At 46.6% G+C, this 21304-nt stretch overlaps 1 protein-coding gene across 3 annotated transcripts in view; it reads right to left on the bottom strand.

Moving 5' to 3' along the window:
- Positions 1–21304, bottom strand: part of LOC139577244 (serine-rich coiled-coil domain-containing protein 1-like) — a 112118-nt gene that overhangs the window by 38293 nt on the left and 52521 nt on the right. The window contains exon 10 of one of the 3 annotated variants that reach the window (XM_071404220.1): positions 5070–5107. The exons of the other annotated variants lie outside the window; for them this stretch is intronic. Within the exon in view, the coding sequence (XP_071260321.1) occupies positions 5105–5107 (3 nt within the window). The 3' untranslated portion in view covers positions 5070–5104. The remainder of the gene's footprint in view (positions 1–5069; positions 5108–21304) is intronic. 3 annotated transcript variants of the gene reach the window in all.

Below are 21304 nucleotides of genomic sequence, written 5' to 3'. Positions count from 1 at the left end.
GTTGAGGTTTCGGGGACTGAGCAGGCCACTCAAGTTAACCAGGAGATGTTTTTCCACTCAATTGTCCAGTGTTGGTGATTGTGTGCTCACTGGAGCCGCTTCTTGTTTTTAGCTGATAGCAATGGAACCCTGTGTGGTCGTCTAATGCAATAGCCAATCGGTGACAACGATCGTTGAGTTGTGCGTTCCGAGATGCCGTTCTGCACACCAATGATGTATTGAGCGGTTATTTGTCGGTTTGTGCCCCACCTGTTAGCTTCCATGATTCTTGCCATTCTCCTTCGACCTCTCATCAACAAGCTGTTTTCACCCACAGGACTGCTGCTGACTGGATGTTTTTTGTTTGTCGCACCATTCTTGGTAAAACCTTAGACACTGCCAAGCGTGAAAAGCCCAGGAGGGCAGCCTTTTCTGAGATACTGGATCCGGCGCGCCTGGCACCGCCGATTATACCATACTCAAAGTCACTTAGGTCAGTGGTTCCCAAACTGTGGGGAGAGCGAGAGGTCAGCAGGGTCGAACTCAGTCCAGCTTTAAACTTACTCTTGAAAGTTGTGATAGTAGAAGGCACAAGGTGCAATTTCGAAATTATCATCAGTTCCTCGTCATGTTAGTCATTGCTTACCTTAGAGAAATATTTATAACTTGTCAGAAATGTCCAGATCAACTAGCCCATGTCAGCTAACGTTTTTTATTTAGAATTGTTAGCCCATAGCTCATTATCATATTTTTGTCACTCAAATATCACATGAATACACATTAGACATGGCAAAATGTATAGAATTGCAAGAATATTTGCTGTAAAACTGCCAAATTGAATACACCCACACACACAGTTCACTTTCATAGCAGCCACATACAAACAGCATCATCACTTTGCTCGTTATAGAATTTCAAATCAAATCAAATCAAATTTTATTAGTCACATACACATGGTTAGCAGATGTTAATGCGAGTGTAGCGAAATGCTTGTGCTTCTAGTTCCGACAATGCAGTAATAACCAACAAGTAGTCTAACCTAACAATTCCACAACTACTACCTTATACACACACACAAGTGTAAAGGGATAAAGAATATGTACATAAAGATATATGAATGAGTGGTGGTACAGAACGGCATGGCAAGATGCAGTAGATGGTATAGAGTACGGTATATACATATGAGATGAGTACTGTAGGGTATGTAAACATAAAGTGGCATAGTTTAAAGTGGCTAGTGGTACATGTATTACATAAAGATGGCAAGATGCAGTAGATGATATAGAGTACAGTATATACATATGAGATGGGTAATGTAGGGTATGTAAACATTATATTAAGTGGCATTGTTTAAAGTGGCTAGTGGTACATTTTTACATAATTTCCATCAATTCCCATTTTTAAAGTGGCTGGAGTTGAGTCAGTATGTTGGCAGCGGCCGCTAAATGTTAGTGGTGGCTGTTTAACAGTCTGATGGCCTTGAGATAGAAGCTGCTTTTCAGTCTCTCGGTCCCTGCTTTGATGCACCTGTACTGACCTCGCCTTCTGGATGATAGCGGGGTGAACAGGCAGTGGCTTGGGTGGTTGTTGTCCTTGATGATCTTTATGGCCTTCCTGTGACATCGGGTGGTGTAGGTGTCCTGGAGGGCAGGTAGTTTGCCCCCGGTGATGCGTTCTGCAGACCTCACTACCCTCTGGAGAGCCTTACGGTTGTGGGCGGAGCAGTTGCCGTACCAGGCGGTGATACAACCCGACAGGATGCTCTCGATTGTGCATCTGTAGAAGTTTGTGAGTGCTTTTGGTGACAAGCCGAATTTCTTTAGCCTCCTGAGGTTGAAGAGGCGCTGCTGCGCCTTCTTCACAACGCTGTCTGTGTGGGTGGACCAATTCAGTTTGTCCGTGATGTGTACACCGAGGAACTTAAAACTTTCCACCTTCTCCACTACTGACCCGTCGATGTGGATAGGGGGGTGCTCCCTCTGCTGTTTCCTGAAGTCCACAATCATCTCCTTTGTTTTGTTGACGTTGAGTGTGAGGTTATTTTCCTGACACCACACTCCGAGGGCCCTCACCTCCTCCCTGTAGGCCGTCTCGTCGTTGTTGGTAATCAAGCCTACCACTGTAGTGTCATCCGCAAACTTGATGATTGAGTTGGAGGCGTGCATGGCCACGCAGTCGTGGGTGAACAGGGAGTACAGGAGAGGGCTCAGAACGCACCCTTGTGGGGCCCCAGTGTTGAGGATCAGCGGGGTGGAGATGTTGTTACCTACCCTCACCACCTGGGGGCGGCCCGTCAGGAAGTCCAGGACCCAGTTGCACAGGGCGGGGTCGAGACCCAGGGTCTCGAGCTTGATGACGAGTTTGGAGGGTACTATGGTGTTAAATGCTGAGCTGTAATCGATGAACAGCATTCTCACATGGGTATTCCTCTTGTCCAGATGGGTTAGGGCAGTGTGCAGTGTGGTTGCGATTGCGTCGTCTGTGGACCTATTGGGTCGGTAAGCAAATTGGAGTGGGTCTAGGGTGTCCGGTAGGGTGGAGGTGATATGGTCCTTGACTAGTCTCTCAAAGCACTTCATGATGACGGAAGTGAGTGCTACGGGGCGGTAGTCGTTTAGCTCAGTTACCTTAGCTTTCTTGGGAACAGGAACAATGGTGGCCCTCTTGAAGCATGTGGGAACAGCAGACTGGGATAAGGATTGATTGAATATGTCCGTAAACACACCAGCCAGCTGGTCTGCGCATGCTCTGAGGACGCGGCTGGGAATGCCGTCTGGGCCTGCAGCCTTGCGAGGGTTAACACGTTTAAATGTTTTACTCACCTCGGCTGCAGTGAAGGAGAGCCCGCAGGTTTTGGTAGGGGGCCGTGTCAGTGGCACTGTATTGTCCTCAAAGCGGGCAAAAAAGTTGTTTAGCTTGTCTGGGAGCAAGACATCCTGGTCCGCGACGGGGCTGGTTTTCTTTTTGTAATCCGTGATTGACTGTAGACCCTGCCACATACCTCTTGTGTCTGAGCTGTTGAATTGCGACTCGATTTTGTCTCTGTACTGGGACTTAGCCTGTTTGATTGCCTTGCGGAGAGAATAGCTACACTGTTTGTATTCGGTCATGCTTCCGGTCACCTTGCCCTGGTTAAAAGCAGTGGTTCGCGCTTTCAGTTTCGCGCGAATGCTGCCGTCAATCCACGGTTTCTGGTTTGGGAATGTTTTAATCGTTGCTGTGGGTACGACATCGTCAATGCACTTCCTAATGAACTCGCTCACCGAATCAGCATATTCGTCAATATTGTTGTTGGACGCAATGCGGAACATATTCCAATCCGCGTGATCGAAGCAGTCTTGAAGCGTGGATTCAGATTGGTCGGACCAGCGTTGAACAGACCTGAGCGCGGGAGCTTGTTGTTTTAGTTTCTGTTTGTAGGCTGGAATCAACAAAATGGAGTCGTGGTCAGCTTTTCCGAAAGGGGGGCGGGGGAGGGCCTTATATGCGTCGCGGAAATTAGTATAACAATGATCTAGGGTTTTTCCAGCCCTGGTAGCACAATCGATATGCTGATAGAATTTAGGGAGTTTTGTTTTTAGATTAGCCTTGTTAAAATCCCCAGCTACGATGAATGCAGCCTCAGGGTGTGTGGTTTCCAGTTTACAAAGAGTCAGATAAAGTTCGTTCAGGGCCATCGATGTGTCTGCTTGGGGGGGAATATATACGGCTGTGATTATGATTGAAGAGAATTCCCTTGGTAGGTAATGCGGTCGACATTTGATTGTGAGGAGTTCTAGATCAGGTGAACAGAATGACTTGAGTTCCTGTGTGTTGTTATGATGATCACACCACGTCTCGTTAATCATAAGGCATACCCCCCCGCCCCTCTTCTTACCAGAAAGATGTTTGTTTCTGTCGGCGCGATGCATGAAGAAACCAGCTGGCTGCACCGACTCCGTTAGCGTCTCTTGAGTTAGCCATGTTTCCGTGAAGCAGAGCACGTTGCAATCCCTGATGTCTCTCTGGAATGCTACCCGTGCTCGGATTTCATCAACCTTATTGTCAAGAGACTGGACATTGGCGAGTAGTATGCTAGGGAGTGGAGCGCGATGTGCCCGTCTCCGAAGCCTGACCACGAGACCGCCTCGTTTGCCCCTTTTACGGCGTCGCACAGGGTCGCCGGCTGGGATCAGATCCATTGTATTGGGTGGAAGGCAAAACACTGGATCCGTTTCGGGAAAGTCATATTCCTGGTAGGAACGATGATGAGTTGACGTTAATCGTATATTCAGTAGTTCCTCCCGACTGTATGTAATGAAACCTAAGATTACCTGGGGTACCGATGTAAGAAATAACACATAAAAAAACAAAATACTGCATATTTTCCAAGGAACGCGAAGCGAGGCGGCCATCTCTTTTCGGCGCCGGAAGTAAGAATTTCTTCTCGCCTCTACGCGCTCTTCTACTCTCAACTTTCCCTTCACTTGTGGACTTCAGTGCACCCCACAACAGCTGTCTGTGACCAGGTGAAAAAAAACCTTTCCAAGCCAAACCTTCATACATGATATACAAATCACCTTGCGTCATAAGTAACTACTCATTATTGTTTGTCAGTCAGTCACAATTAACCCATGATACATTACATTGCTCTCGAACACGGCCAATACTTCTGGCATGGATGACGATGGCTTTTGATCATTGTAAATGTTTGGTTTTATTGGACTCTATAGACATGTCATACTCTGACCTTTACTGTATGAAAATCCATTCTAATCTGCCATAGGATGACCAGGTGGAACCAAGGGAGACTGCTCACCAAGAGACAGCGATCAAAAAGAAAGACAGCGCACCTACAGGGACAGTCGTTTAATGTGATGGCGGAGATGCAAGCAAATCAAATGTGATTGTTTTGAACACCTTCAGTGGTATTTTCCCGGATTGGGTAATTGGGATTTATTCATTTAGGATGACATTATTAGGATGTTTTCTGTGTTTGGTGATTAGAGGGAGGGATGGGAGTGCCACCCTGCCTTGATTACAGACAGGCAGACAGATAGACAGACATCCAGGCAGACTGGCTGCATCACACAGAGAGAGAGATCTCCTACCTGCATGGTGCCTCAGCCACATCACATGATGCTGGTCACTGCGAAGCCAAGGAGTGGATGGGAAAACAACAATATGGAGAGATGAGTATGTTAGAGACAAACACGATGAATACATACAACATGGAGCTCAGCCCTGAAACACCCTCTGTTACATTATCATGTGGATGGGACACGAGCCATTATTTTTATCCCAGTTTTTACATGAATTAAATTATATTGTGGATAGCTCAAACATCCCTTCCTACATGAGCAATAATCTGTGAATTGTCACAAATACATTTAAACACCGTAAAGTCCCCTAATTCGGACAATATTGTTCTCGGGGGAACTTGTTAAAGAAAAAGGACTGAACATTTGGATGTTTATTGGGTGGCAACATGAAGAGAGGACATAAAGGGACAGATGGCATACATCAGAAATGTGGAGAACGAAGAGAAGTTAACCATGGTTGGAATTAGCATTCTGACGGGACCACATGCAACCCAAGGTAGTGAAGCCAGAGAAGGCGACATCAGAGGACAGAGAAGAATGGGATCAATAGAACGAATATGAGGAAAGAAAAAGAAAAAGCGAGTAATAAGGGGAATCTAAAAAGGAGACGAGGAGATGGAAAAAGGGGGGATGAACATGGAGGAGGGGAGGGGGGGGCAGAGAAAGAGGGACACAGGAATAGGGATGTAAGAAAGGAGATGAGAACAGAGAGGGGACATAGAATCAATGAGTAATGATGAGTGATGGTGGAGTGACAGTTAGAGAAGAGAACTAAAGGATACAAAGAGGATACAATAACAGTGTGTTCTGGGGAAGGATGAAACATCACTGGTGCCAGACAACAGAAGGCAGCGAAGTAGAATACAATAGACAAGTAACAAGGGAACTTGAGAGTAGACAACTCTGTTAAAATGGTAATCTGGCTTAACCTTTAACAAAAAGGCTGAGGGGGTGAGAGAGAGACAGACTATGAATCATTTAGCTCCCCGTCATCCCTACTGACATCCAGTGGTATGATAGTAATTATATTAACCCGCTCATACAGTCAATTAATATTTGCACCAATCACCATTTGCAGTGAGTCAGTGGGGGAAGATGGAAGAACATCCTACTGATAAGAACAGCAATGAAACCAAATCAAACTTTATTTGTCACATGCGCCGAATACAACAGGTGTAGACCTTACCATGAAATGCTTACTTACAAGCCCTTAACCAACAATGCAGTTCAAGAAAGACTTAAGAAAATATTTACCAAATAAACTAAAAAAAAATTAACTCTGTTATCCTCCTCCTCCATTTAGGTTGCCTGCCTGTCTCGTCTTCCACCTCCAGCATCTCCCTGGCCTGCCCGTGTGCATTTAGGCTGCCTGTCCAGTCCAGTCCGTCCTCCTCCTCTTCCTCCTCCTCCTCTCCTCCAGTATCTCCTTGCCTGTGTGTACAGTATCTAGGCTGCCTGCTTGTCCTGTCCCGTCCTCCTCTTCCTCCTCCAGTATCTCCCTGCCTGTGTGAACAGTATCTGGCCTCCCTGTCCTGTTCCTCCTCCTCTTCATCCTCCTCCAGTAACTCTCTGCCTGTGTGTACAGTAACTAGGCTGCCTGTCCTGTCCTGTCCTCTTCTTCCTCCTCTTCCAGTATCTCTGCCTGTCCTGTCCTGTCCTCTTCTTCCTCCTCTTCCAGTATCTCCCTGCCTGTGTGTACAGTAACTAGGCTGCCTGTCCTGTCCTGTCCTGTCCTCTTCTTCCTCCTCTTCCAGTATCTCTGCCTGTCCTGTCCTGTCCTCTTCTTCCTCCTCTTCCAGTATCTCCCTGCCTGTGTGTACAGTAACTAGGCTGCCTGTCCTGTCCTCTTCTTCCTCCTCTTCCAGTATCTCTCTGGCTGTGTGTACAGTAACTAGGCTGCCTGTCCTGTCCTCTTCTTCCTCCTCTTCCAGTATCTCTCTGGCTGTGTGTACAGTAACTAGGCTGCCTGTCCTGTCCTGTCCTCTTCTTCCTCCTCTTCCAGTATCTCTCTGGCTGTGTGTACAGTAACTAGGCTGCCTGTCCTGTCCTGTCCTCTTCTTCCTCCTCTTCCAGTATCTCTCTGGCTGTGTGTACAGTAACTAGGCTGCCTGTCCTGTCCTGTCCTCTTCTTCCTCCTCTTCCAGTATCTCTCTGGCTGTGTGTACAGTAACTAGGCTGCCTGTCCTGTCCTCTTCTTCCTCCTCTTCCAGTATCTCTCTGCCTGTGTGTACAGTAACTAGGCTGCCTGTCCTGTCCTGTCCTCTTCTTCCTCCTCTTCCAGTATCTCTCTGCCTGTGTGTACAGTAACTAGGCTGCCTGTCCTGTCCTGTCCTCTTCATCCTCCTCCATTATCTCTCTGCCTGTGTGTACAGTAACTAGGCTGCCTGTCCTGTCCTGTCCTGTCCTCCTCCTCCAGTATCTCTCTGCCTGTGTGTACAGTAACTAGGCTGCCTGTCCTGTCCTGTCCTCTTCTTCCTCCTCCTCTTCCAGTATCTCTCTGCCGGTGTGTACAGTAACTAGGATGCCTGTCCTGTCCTGTCCTCTTCTTCCTCCTCTTCCAGTATCTCTCTGCCTGTGTGTACAGTAACTAGGCTGCCTGTCCTCTTCTTCCTCCTCTTCCAGTATCTCTCTGCCTGTGTGTACAGTAACTAGGCTGCTTGTCCTCTCCTGTCCCATCCTCTTCCTCCTCCTGTAGTCAGTGTCATTGTTGAGATTATTATTTATTAACTTGTTCATTGTGCCTAGCTGTTCCTGTCTGTCGGGCCATCTGTCCCCAGCGAGGTGCTGCCTCCCCGTTCTGTTCCCCCTGCCCGCGGGGGAGAAGGGGGACTGCTGGAGCACGCCTCACCTTCTGCTGACAGTCACCCACCGGCCCACCGGGCACCGGCCCACCGGGCACCACGCCTTCTGTCAGCACTTTAGACCATCGTTCGTTACCTTGACAAACTTATCACGGACACCAAGTTCACCCTGCTCACTGGTGCAAAGGCATGACTAATAGAAAGCTGCAACACTGACACTTGTTGGTTACAAAGGCCTCCAATCTGTTGGTAATTGGGTTACACAGGCCTCCAATCTGTTGGTAATTGGGTTACACAGGCCTCCAATCTGTTGGTAATTGGGTTACACAGGCCTCCAATCTGTTGGTAATTGGGTTACAAAGGCCTCCAATCTGTTGGTAATTGGGTTACACAGGCCTCCAATCTGTTGGTAATTGGGTTACACAGGCCTCCAATCTGTTGGTAATTGGGTTACACAGGCCTCCAATCTGTTGGTAATTGGGTTACAAAGGCCTCCAATCTGTTGGTAATTGGGTTACACAGGCCTCCAATCTGTTGGTAATTGGGTTACATAGGCCTCCAATCTGTTGGTAATTGAGTTACATAAGCCTCTAATCTGTTGGTAATTGGGATACAAAGGCCTCCAATCTGTTGGTAATTGGGTTACAAAGGCCTCCAATCTGTTGGTAATTGGGTTACACAGGCCTCCAATCTGTTGGTAATTGGGTTACAAAGGCCTCCAATCTGTTGGTAATTGGGTTACACAGGCCTCCAATCTGTTGGTAATTGGGTTACACAGGCCTCCAATCTGTTGGTAATTGGGTTACAAAGGCCTCCAATCTGTTGGTAATTGGGTTACAGAGGCCTCCAATCTGTTGGTAATTGGGTTACATAGGCCTCCAATCTGTTGGTAATTGGGTTACAAAGGCCTCCAATCTGTTGGTAATTGGGTTACATAGGCCTCCAGTCTGTTGATAATTGGGTTACAAAGGCCTCCAATCTGTTGGTAATTGGGTTACATAGGCCTCCAATTAAATCAAATCTTGTTGTCACATGCGCCGAATACAACAGGTGCAGACCTTACAGTGAAATGCTTACTTACAAGCCCTTAACCAAAAATACATTTAAGAAAAATAAGTGTTAAGAAGGTTTTTGTAAAAAAAAAATTAAAATTACCAATGGTTAAAGAGCAAGAATAAAATAACAGTAACAAGACTATATACAGGGAGTACCGGTACAAAGTCAATGTGTGGGGCCACAGGTTAGTTGAGGTAATTGAGGTAATATGCACATGTGACTATGCATATAAACAGTTGAAGTCGGAAGTTTACATACACCTTAGCCAAATACATTTAAACTCAGTTTCTCACAATTCCTGACATTTAATCAGAGTAAAAATGTCCTATCGTAGGTCAGTTAGGGTCACCACTTTATTTTAAGAATGTGAAATGTCAGAATAATAGCTGAGAGAATGATTTATTTCAGCTTTTATTTATTTCATCACATGGTGTCAGAAGTGGGTCAGAATTTACATACACTCAATTAGTATTTGGTAGCATCGCCTTTAAAATTGTTTAACTTGGGTCAAACGTTTCGGGTAGCCTTCCACAAGCTTCCCACAATAAATTGGGTGAATGTTGGCCCATTCCTCCTGACAGAGCTGGTGTAACTGTCAGGTTTGGAGGCCTCCTTGCTCGCACACGCTTTTTCAGTTCTACCCACACATTTTCTATAGGATTGAGGTCAGGGCTTTGTGAATGCCACTCCAATACCTTGACTTGGTTGTCCTTAAGCCATTTTGCCACAACTTTGGAAGACCCATTTGCGACCAAGTTTTAACTTCCTGACTGATGTCTTGAGATGTTTCTTCAATTTATCCACATAATTTTCCATCCTCATGATGCCATCTATTTTGTGAAGTGCATTAGTCCCTCCTGCAGCAAAGCACCCCCACAACATGATGCTGCCATCCCCGTGCTTCACGGTTGGGATGGTGTTCTTAGGCTTGCAAGCCTACCCCTTTTCCTTCGAAACATATCGATGGTCATTTTGGCTAAACAGTTCTATTTTTGTTTCATCAGACCATCGGACATTTCTCCAAAAAGTACGATATTTGTCCCCATGTGCAGTTGCAAACCGTAGTCTGGCTTTTTATGGCGGTTTTGGAGCAGTGGCTTCTTCCTTGCTGAGCGGCCTTTCAGGTTATGTCGATATAGGACTCGTTTTACTGTGGATATGGATACTTTTGTACTTGTTTCCTCCAGCATCTTCACAAGGTCCTTTGCTGTTGTTCTGGGATTGATTTGCACTTTTTGCACCAAAGTATGTTCATCTCTAGGAGACAGAACGCGTCTCCTTCCTGAGCGGTATGACAGCTGCGTGGTCCCATTGTGTTTATACTTGCGTACTATTGTTTGTACAGATGAATGTGGTACCTTCAGGCATTTGCAAATTGCTCCCAAGGATGAACCAGACTTGTGGAGGTCTGATTTCCCCATGATGTCAAGCAAAGAGGCACTGAGTTGGAAGATAGGCCTTGAAATACATCCACAGGTACACCTCCAATTGACTCAAATTATGTCAATTAGCCTATCAAAAGCTTCTAAAGCCATGACATAATTTTCTGGAATCTTCCAAGCTCTTTAAAGGCACAGTCAACTTAGAGTATGTAAACTTCTGACCCACTGGAACTGTGATACAGTGAATTATAAGGGAAATAATCTGACTGTAAACAATTGTTGGAAAAATTGCTTGTGTCATGCACAAAGTAGATGTCCTAACCGACTTCCCAAAACTATAGTTTGTTAACAAGAAATTTGTGGAGTGGTTGAAAAATGAGTTTCAATGACTCCAACCTAAGTGTATGTAAACTTCCGACTTCAACTGTAATAAACAGAGAGTAGCAGCAGTGTAAAAATGCTCTCGATAGTGCAGCTGTAGAACTTTTTGAGGATCTGAGGACCCATGCCAAATCTTTTCAGTCCCCTGAGGGGGAATAGGCCTTGTTGTGCCCTCTTCACGACTGTCTTTGACCTCCTCCCTATAGGCTGTCTCAACGTTGTCGGTGATCAGGCCTTCCACTGTTGTGTCGTCGGCAAACTTAATGATGGTGTTGGAGTCAGGTTTGGCCATGCAGTCATGGGCGAACAGGGAGTACAGGAGGGGACTGAGCAAGCACCCCTGAGGGGCCCCCGTGTTGAGGATCAGCGTGGCAGATGATCACGTCGGTAGCCATGAAGTGCTTTGAAAGGCTGGTCATGGCTCACATCAACACCATAATCCCGGAAAACCTAGACCCACTCCAATTTGCATACCGCCCCAACAGATCCACAGATGACGCAATCTCAATCGCACTCCACACTGCTCTTTCCCACCTGGATAAAATGAACACCTATGTGAGAATGCTGTCTACAGCTCAGCGTTCAACACCATAGTGCCCACAAAGTTCATCACTAAGCTAATGACCCTGGGACTAAACACCTCCCTCTGCAACTGGATCCTGGACTTCTTGACGGGCTGCCCCCAGGTGGTAAGGGTAGGCAACAACACCCCTCAGGGGTGCGTGCTTAGTCCCCTCATGTACTCCTTGTTCACCCACGACTGCGTGGCCAAGCACGACTCCAACACCATCATTAAGTTTGCTGACGACACAACAGTGCTAGGCCTGATCACCGACAACGATGAGACAGCCTATAGGGAGGAGGTCAGAGACATGGCAGTGTGGTGCCAGGACAACAACCTCTCCCTCAACGTGAGCAAGATAAAGGAGATAATCGTGGACAACAGGAAAAGGAGGGCCGAACACGCCCCCATTCACATTGACGGGGCTGTAGTGGAGCGCATTGAGAGTTTCAAGTTCCTGGGTGTCCACATCACCAACAAACTGTCATGGTCCAAACACACCAAGAAAGTCGTGAAGAGGGCACGACAACGCCTTTTCCCCCTCAGGAGATGGAAAGTATTTGTCAAGATCAAAGACTAAAGATTTGGTCCAGATCCTCCAAAAGTTCTACAGCTGCACCATCGAGAGAATCTTGACTGGTTGCATCACCGCCTGGTATAACAACTGCTCAGCATTCGACCGGAAGGCACTACAGAGGGTAGTACGTACAGCCCAATACATCACTGGGGCCAAGCTTCCTGCCATTTCAGGACCTATATACTAGGCGGTGTCAGAAAAGCCCAAAGAATTGTCAAAGACTCCAGTCACCCAAGTCATACAGTGTTCTCTTTGCTACCGCACGGCAAGCAGTACCGGAGCGCCAAGTCTCAGTCCAAAAGGCTCCTTAAAAGCTTCTACCCCCAAGTCACTCTACTCCTACTTACATGTACAAATGACCTCAACTAACCTGTCCCCCCTGCACATTGACTCGGTACCGGTACCCCCTGTATATAGCCCCATTATTGTTATTTTATTGTGTTACTTAAATTATTTTTGTTTATTTAGTAAATCTTTTCTTAACTCTATTTTCTTCAAACTGCATTGTTGGTTAAGGGTTTGTAAATAAGCATTTCACTGTAAAGTCTGTTGTATTCGGCGCATGTGACAAATAAAGGGGGGGAGGGGGGCTGGAAGGGCACTACAGGAAGTGGCTAGCAGCAGAGCAGAGAGGTGCTAGGAGGCGTGTAGCCCTTCTCCTCTGGGACGACATCTCATTATGGTGAACATGGTAGTTGTTCAGATTGGCCCACGCTAGCCTGGCAAGGAGCCAGCGCACTTATCTCAATTTAATCCTGTATAATGATTCAGCAGAGAGCAACTCTGAAATTATCGGCAGACACGCTCTCCACTAAACACAACACAAGCACACGCACGCACAAAAGACCACGGGCATCACACACAGCAGCCAGACTCCAACAGCACAGATCCCCAAAGAAAAAAGGAACAGGCACTTTCCTCCTGGCTTTGAAACTAGTGACTTTGTGATGTGAGTTGGTATACATATAATACAACCTAGAGAATATGACAAGCAATGTTCTCAGATGATGAAATCCTTTACCAACACAACCCTCAGAAGTGGTTGGACTCCACAGTCCGGCGGTATTTCACAGGTTGTTTGTATCACTATATTTGTCTGTGTATGGTTGCATGTGTGAACCAGGCAACAAGACGTACCTCGGTGGGAAACCCAAAAAGGATCAAAGGGATGACATACACAGAAACACACACACTCCCGACAGACACAGACACACAGTCCCGACAGACACAGACACACACTCCCGACAGACACAGACACACACACACTCCCGACAGACACAGAAAAACCAGGAAAACCAGTGCATCCTTGATGTAGGACCAAGAGTTAGTCCTGTTGATGTAGGACCAGGAGTTAGTCCTGTTGATGTAGGACCAAGAGTTAGTCCTGTTGATGTAGGACCAAGAGTTAGTCCTGTTGATGTAGGACCAGGAGTTAGTCCTGTTGATGTAAGACCAGGAGTTAGTCCTGTTGATGTAGGACCAGGAGTTAGTCCTGTTGATGTAGGACCAGGAGTTAGTCCTGTTGATGTAGGACCAGGAGTTAGTCCTGTTGATGTAGGACCAGGAGTTAGTCCTGTTGATGTAAGACCAGGAGTTAGTCCTGTTGATATAGGATGCAGGAGTTAGTCCTGTTGATGTAGGACCAGGAGTTAGTCCTGTTGATGTAGGACCAGGAGTTAGTCCTGTTGATGTAAGACCAAGAGTTAGTCCTGTTGATGTAAGACCAGGAGTTAGTCCTGTTGATGTAAGACCAGGAGTTAGTCCTGTTGATGTAAGACCAGGAGTTAGTCCTGTTGATGTAGGACCAAGAGTTAGTCCTGTTGATGTAAGACCAGGAGTTAGTCCTGTTGATGTAAGACCAGGAGTTAGTCCTGTTGATATAGGATGCAGGAGTTAGTCCTGTTGATATAGGATGCAGGAGTTAGTCCTGTTGATGTAGGACCAGGAGTTAGTCCTGTTGATATAGGATGCAGGAGTTAGTCCTGTTGATGTAGGACCAGGAGTTAGTCCTGTTGATGTAAGACCAGGAGTTAGTCCTGTTGATGTAAGACCAGGAGTTAGTCCTGTTGATATAGGATGCAGGAGTTAGTCCTGTTGATGTAGGACCAGGAGTTAGTCCTGTTGATGTAGGACCAGGAGTTAGTCCTGTTGATATAGGATGCAGGAGTTAGTCCTGTTGATGTAGGACCAGGAGTTAGTCCTGTTGATATAGGATGCAGGAGTTAGTCCTGTTGATGTAGGACCAGGAGTTAGTCCTGTTGATGTAGGACCAGGAGTTAGTCCTGTTGATGTAAGACCAGGAGTTAGTCCTGTTGATGTAAGACCAGGAGTTAGTCCTGTTGATATAGGATGCATGAGTTAGTCCTGTTGATGTAGGACCAGGAGTTAGTCCTGTTGATGTAGGACCAGGAGTTAGTCCTGTTGATGTAAGACCAGGAGTTAGTCCTGTTGATATAGGATGCAGGAGTTAGTCCTGTTGATGTAGGACCAGGAGTTATTCCTGTTGATGTAGGACCAGGAGTTAGTCCTGTGCACGATGGTCTCCTGGTCAGTTCACAAGGTCAGGAAGAAACATCTGTCTTCCTTCACATAACCTTCCTCTGATCCAGTATGGATCAGTGCCAAAGCCCTGACTGCATGCCTTTACGTCTCCCCCTGGGTTGCACCTGCCTCACTTAACGCCCTCCTGTGTTTACAAGACCCTGGCTGCGTCTGGGCGGTGGGGGGAGCTGCTGCAGCTGTACAGCAGGCAGATGGAGGGACACCTCTACCAGTAAAAATTGATGGTCACCGTAAAACCACTGTAAAAACCCTCTTCTGTTCAGGGCCCTAATAACCCTGCCTCCGCCCAGACCACACCTCCAGGGCCCGCCCCACACTCCCCTGGCATTACATCAGGCTTAATGGTGTGTCTGCTCCTCATCCCCTCCCCCCTTGCTAGACTCAGTGTCAGGAGCCCGGGAAGAGTTATGGTTAAGAGCTGTGCTCTGGACACAGGCGAGAACTCATTCAATCACCTTAGCATGCACTGATATGTGGCCTCGGAGAAGGAGGACAGAGCCAGTAACATAAAGATGGGCCGGGATACAGATGGAGGGACAGCAGAAAGAGGAGGAAGTAGAGGGGGAATGTGTATGAAGGGGAAAAATAAGACTTTCTGTCGTGCTGTACCATTAGTAGGGAGAGGCAGAGGTTGATCCAGAATTGGGGACGAGACGGAGACCTAAATTAGCTGGTTAAGGATACGGACAGGAACAATCTTAGCTTAAATAAGTACCAGTGGAGACCAGTGACAATGTCTGCTGAAGAAGCTTATGTCGTGAATATTTAGGGCAAACATTTATGGAGATTTCACTCTTGAATGCAATACTAAAAATCTCAACCAAACGTCATGCATAAAAAGACTAGGACTAACAATACAACCCTGAATCTGTGGCTGAGGACAGGAACAAGTACAAGAACAACCACTATGACCTCCACAGTCATCAAACGAGAAAAGGGACAATATAGGAATAAGGTGGAATCATACTACATAGGCTCCAACGCCCTCCGCATGTAGCAGGGGCTACAGTCTATTATAGATTACAAAGGAAGACCCAGCCGTGATCTGCCCAACGATGCCGCTCTACCAGACAAACTCAATGCATTTGATGCACGCATTGAAAACAAAAACATCAAGGCGGTTATGAGGGGCGTCACCGACCCAGAGGATTGGGTGAGCTCACATCTGTAATCATGAAGTGCTTTGATAATCTGGTTACGGCAACCATTAACTCCATCATCCCAGACCCATTCCAATTTGCATACCGACCCAACAGATCCATAGATAACACAATCTCAATTGCTCTCCACACTGCCCCTATCCACCTAAATAAGAGGAACACCTATGTGAAAATGCTGTTCATTGACGACTGCTCATGGCGCTACAGAGGGTGGTGCTACAGCCCAGTACATCACTCGGGCCGAGCTCCCTGCCATCCAGGACATCTATATCAGGCAGTGTGATAGGAAGGCCCGGAAAAGTGTTAAAGACTCCAACCACCCAAGCCAAAGACTATACTCTCTACTTCTGCACGGCACGTGGTACCGTTGCATCAAATCTGGCACCAACAGCCTCTTGAACAGCTTCTATCCCCAAGCAATAGGACTGATAAACAGCTAACAAAAGAGCTACACTGACTTTCTGAGTTAACCTTGTATCCTCATTGACCTTCTTATCCACATTCAAGCTGCTGCTACTCTGTTTATCTAATATCCTGTTGCCTAGTCACCTTACCCTTATACATATCTACCTCTATCACTCCATTATCCCTGCACATTGTAAATACGCTATTGGAACTGACCCTGTATATAGTATGGTATTGAACTGACCCTGTATATAGTATCGTATTGAACTGACCCTGTATATAGTATCGTATTGAACTGACCCTGTATATAGTATGGTATTGAACTGACCCTGTATATAGTATCGTATTGAACTGACCCTGTATATAGTATGGTATTGAACTGACCCTGTATATAGTATGGTATTGAACTGACCCTGTATATAGTATGGTACTGGAACTGACCCTGTATATATTGTGGCAAACCTCTTCAAGGTTAGGAGCGTCTGTCACAAATTAAGTGGGAAACTGTCACCAAAATCACCCCAGAATGAGAGTTCTTTCGAACAGGACAGTACACCTGTGTGTTTGTTTCTCCGTCCGGGTCCACCCAGGCTGCAGGCTAGGTCAAGGATAGCAGGGTTCGGTACACAAATCGGGTTCTCGGTAGGTCCAGGTCCAAACGCCAACAGGTAAGTCCAAAACAGTCCAGCTCATACACGGTAAATCCGGCCAATATATATAGTCTCTTTCTCTATGGTTCACAGATCCTTCCAGCCCTCTCTCTCTTCCTGGTTTATCTTGACCCTTTATCTGTGTGTCGGCCCCAACTTCTGAGGGTTCCCCTTGCTTCAGGAAATTGTTGTTTTGGCGGCCGGCCATTTTGTGATCTGTAGTTCTGATCGGGGTGGCCATTTTAGTGATTGGGCAGAGCCCGTTTATTAGTTCTATTCTCACATATCTGCCATTTATCACTCGACCCCCTTCTTTGCCACAATATATATTTTTTTTCTTTATTTAACTAGGCAAGTCAGTTAAGAACAAATTCTTATTTTCAATGACGGCCTAGGAACAGTGGGGTATGGTATTGAACTGACCTTGTTAAATCAGCAAAAAAAGAAACGTCCTCTCACGGTCAACTGCGTTTATTTTCAGCAAACTTAACATGTGTAAATATTTGTATGAACATAACAAAATTCAACAACTGACATAAACTGAACAATTTCCACAGACATGTGACTAACAGAAATGGAATAATGTGTCTCTGAACAAAGGGGGGGTCAAAATCAAAAGTAACAGTCAGTATCTGGTGTAGCCACCAGCTGCATTAAGTACTGCAGTGCATCTCTTCCTCATTTACTGCACCAGATTTGCCAGTTCTTGCTGTGAGATGTTACCCCACTTGTCCACCAAGGCACCTGCAAGTTCCCGGACATTTCTGGCGGGAATGGCCCTAGCCTTCACCCTCCGATCCAACAGGTCCCAGACGTGATCAATTGGATTGAGATCCGGGCTCTTCGCTGGCCATGGCAGAACACTGACATTCCTGTCTTGGTAGGAAATCACACACAGAACAAGCAGTATGGCTGGTGGCATTGTTATGCTGGAGGGTCATGTCAGGATGAGCCTGCAGGAAGCGTACCACATGAGGGAGGAGGATGTCTTCCCTGTAACGCACAGCGTTGGGATTGCCTGCAATGACAACAAGCTCAGTCCGATGATGCTGTGACACACCGCCTCAGACCATGAAAGAACCTCCATATCGATCCCGCTCCAGAGTACAGGCCTCGGTGTAACGCTCATTCCTTCGACGATAAACGCGAATCCGACCATCACCCCTGGTGAGACAGAACCGCGACTCGTCAGTGAAGAGCACTTTTTGCCAGTTCTGTCTGGTCCAGCGACGATGGGTTTGTGCCCATAGGCGACGTTGTTGCCGGTGATGTCTGGTGAGGACCTGCCTTTACAACAGGCCTACAAGCCCTCAGTCCGGCCTCTCTCAGCCTATTGCGGACAGTCTGAGCACTGATGGAGGGATTGTGCGTTCCTGGTGTAACTCGGGCAGTTGTTGTTGCCATCCTGTACCTGTCCCGCAGGTGTGATGTTCGGATGTACCAATCCTGTGCAGGTGTTGTTACACGTGGTCTGCCACTGCGAGGACGATCAGCTGTCTGTCCTGTCTCCCTGTAGCGCTGTCTTATGCGTCTCACAGTATGGACATTGCAATTTATTGCCCTGGCCACATCTGCATGCCTAAGGCACGTTCACGCAGATGAGCAGGGACCCTGGGCATCTTTCTTTTGGTGTTTTTCAGAGTCAGTAGAAAGGCCTCTTTAGTGTCCTAAGTTTTCATAACTGTGACCTTAATTGCCTACCGTCTGTAAGCTGTTAGTGTCTTAATGACCGTTCCACAGGTGCATGTTCATTAATTGTTTACAGTTCATTGAAGAAGCATGGGAAACAGTGTTTAAACCCTTTACAATCGGCCGTGATCGCCCCCTAGGGCGGCGCACAATTGGCCCAGCGTCATCCGGGATAGGGTAAGGTTTGGCCGGGGGGGGGAGGGCTTTACTTGGCTCATCGCGCTCTAGTGACTCCTTGTGGCGGGCCGGGGGCCTGCAGGCTGACCTCGGTCGTCAGGTGAACGGTGTTGGTACAGCTGGCCTCCGGGTTAAGCTGGCGGGTGTTGAGAAGCGCGGTTTAGTGGATCATGTTTCGGAGGATGCATGACTTGACCTTTGCCTCTCCCAAGTCCGTTGGGGAGTTGCAGCGATGAGGCAAGATCGAAATTGGGGAGAAAAAGTGGGTAAAATACAAATATGTATATTCTCCCAGTCTGGTTTTATCAAAAACATTGTACCTTCACAATTCACACAGATATCTCCGTCCCACTCTTCCTCAGTTTCAATCTCAAATCCTGGCCCATATAGTTGTCAACACAGTGGCTGTCAATAGCACATTATTTGCCGTTCCTAACCCTCACTCACAGCTCCCTCTGAAGCTCATGTTCTCAAGCCAGGCTCCTCGTTCATAGACACACTATGATTGCACCGAGAATAAACCGACAACAGATAAAAACAACACAATCAAAACAGAGAAACTAAACGGGGGAGTTTTGTTGTGGGAAGTGCGTTGCAGTGGAAGACTCTTCTTACACCCCTGGTGCGCTCCCATCTCTCCAGCTGGGATCAGAGATTAGGAAAGAGTGGAAAGCTCTGAAGGTGCCTCTCGGAATTCTAAAAGCGTTGCGAACGGAGTTCAGGGCCGAGGAGAGACGTGAGAGATGTAGGAATCACCAGAGGACTCCCCGCAGGGGGTGTTTGGCGGGGGGGAGAGGCATCCTTACACACAGTTTTGTCTGGACACAACATCCCAGGGATTATAAAGAGAGGGGTCAAGGGTTCGTCTGTGACATAAAAAGTTCAGAATGGTCAGCTTTGAGCAGTTTGAGGCTGGGACTTGAAATGGTCGCCATGCATCTTTAGACAGGTGTCTACAGAACAGTGGAGAACAGAAAGGGTGGCACTGCCAGGGCCTGGTGGCTTGCTCTCAGCACAGAGACCCTGCTGGGACCTGACTGGCACAGTGGGCACATGGCACGGGGATAGCCGTCTGCTCCATGTTCATGGAGCCTCTATAACAAGTCTGTCATTGCTAAAAACAGATTTATGGCTGCGAGAGCAATCTTCAATTTAACATCATATCTCACTTATAGGAAATTATCTCTTAAGTGTTTTCCCCCATTTTAAAGTCTCCAACAGCTTACAGGCACACTATAAAGTCCCGGCCTTCTAGCGATCCCCTTCATCCTTTTAAATAGCGTAAAGCTGAGCGATTAAGCAACATTTCTGTTATTTTCTGTTTTTGAACCGATATTGGTTCAATTATTTGAATTCCATTTAGTTTGGTTTCTCTAGAAAGAAATCAGATCCGATGTAGTAGTGAGCTGTAGTTTCCAACAGGCCAATATTCTACATAGTTTAGCGCAGAAAACGTGGTAACTAACTACAATAACCATAATCCACTGCGTGCCTACTGTCCGGTCTGTGTGGGGCGTGCAGACACGGAGAGGAAGATACAGAGAATGTGCGATTGAGAGGGATAGAGAGCAGGTCCTTCGTGAGGTATCTCTATCTGAAAATACATGATCTAAGTGATTGATAGTTGGTATTCAGCAGTCATAAAAGTATGCCTTATTTACTTTGAAGAACTACTAAAATAGTGATTTTGTCAGACAGCGTAGGCAGCAGCTCTGTAGAGATGAGATGATGACTTGGAATGAAATAATAAAGTCATCAAATAAAATAAATGTAATATACACAACAATTGAAATAAGTCATGTGAATAAATTATTGTTAATAAGTGATAAGCAGTTACAGCACTCAACCAACTTAATGCATAGTGCATTTAATGTTTAAAATAATAATATCTAAACCGAAATCCTTATTTTTTTTTTTAAATAATCGAACCGAAACGAGCTCAAAAAGCACTAAAGTAGCGACAACAGTGACTACTAGAAGACTGGACAGAGGGGAAGAAAAGAAAGAGGGACAGAGTGTTGCACATCAAGTACTTTTTGATTCCCTATAAAACATCCCCTCTTAAGAAAGCCAATGAAAATTGGCTTGGATAAAGAAAGCAATCTCAATTGATTTAAGCCCCTGAAAAACTTTCAAATAGCCTGTACCTCGAGCTCTTAAACGTCTCTGGAGAACATAAATCTCTCTCTCTCTCTCTCTCTCTAATCCTTAAATACAGTCTGAAGAAGCGAGAGGATTCACATCTATTCAGTTTGTCGAGTCATTCGAATGCCTTGCTCCCCAGTTGTCATGGACCATCTACACTTCAGGTTTTACTTTCAAACCCAATTCTTCCTCCCTTCATTGCTCCACCTATGTAGGAGGAACACGCCCTTCCGTCTGCGTGGCTTAATAACTTCCCAGGACTTTGAGAAGTCTTTGCTCCAGAGCCTTTGGGAGCAGGGTGGACAGGTCTGATGCCAAAAGCAGAGTGTCCGGTGGCCGGAAAACAGGGCAGGCCAGTCCCTGGTGGTGTTGGGGGGCCTGGAAGCAGAGAGGACAGCGCTAACTCTGCTTCTGCCTGTAAGCTAATTAGCTCTGATGGAAAGAGAGAGGGAGGGAGAGAAAGAGAGAGAGAGGGAGGGAGAGAAAGAGAGAGAGAGGGAGGGAGAGAAAGAGAGAGAGGGGGAGAGAGAAAGAGAGAGGAAGGGAGAGAAAGAGGGAGGGAGAGAAAGAGAGAGAGGGGGAGAGAGAGAGAGGGAGGGAGAGAAAGAGAGAGAGGGTGCTCCAGAAAAAAAAATGGAATAACAAGACGACCTCCTGAAATCGCACCAGCCTTTCGAAATAGCTGACCCACTTGTGG

The sequence above is a fragment of the Salvelinus alpinus genome, chromosome 5 (genome assembly GCF_045679555.1).
Source record: "Salvelinus alpinus chromosome 5, SLU_Salpinus.1, whole genome shotgun sequence".
Classification (NCBI taxonomy): domain Eukaryota; kingdom Metazoa; phylum Chordata; class Actinopteri; order Salmoniformes; family Salmonidae; genus Salvelinus; species Salvelinus alpinus.
Note: the sequence above shows the minus strand (reverse complement) of the source record. Positions and strands in the feature narration are given on the sequence as shown.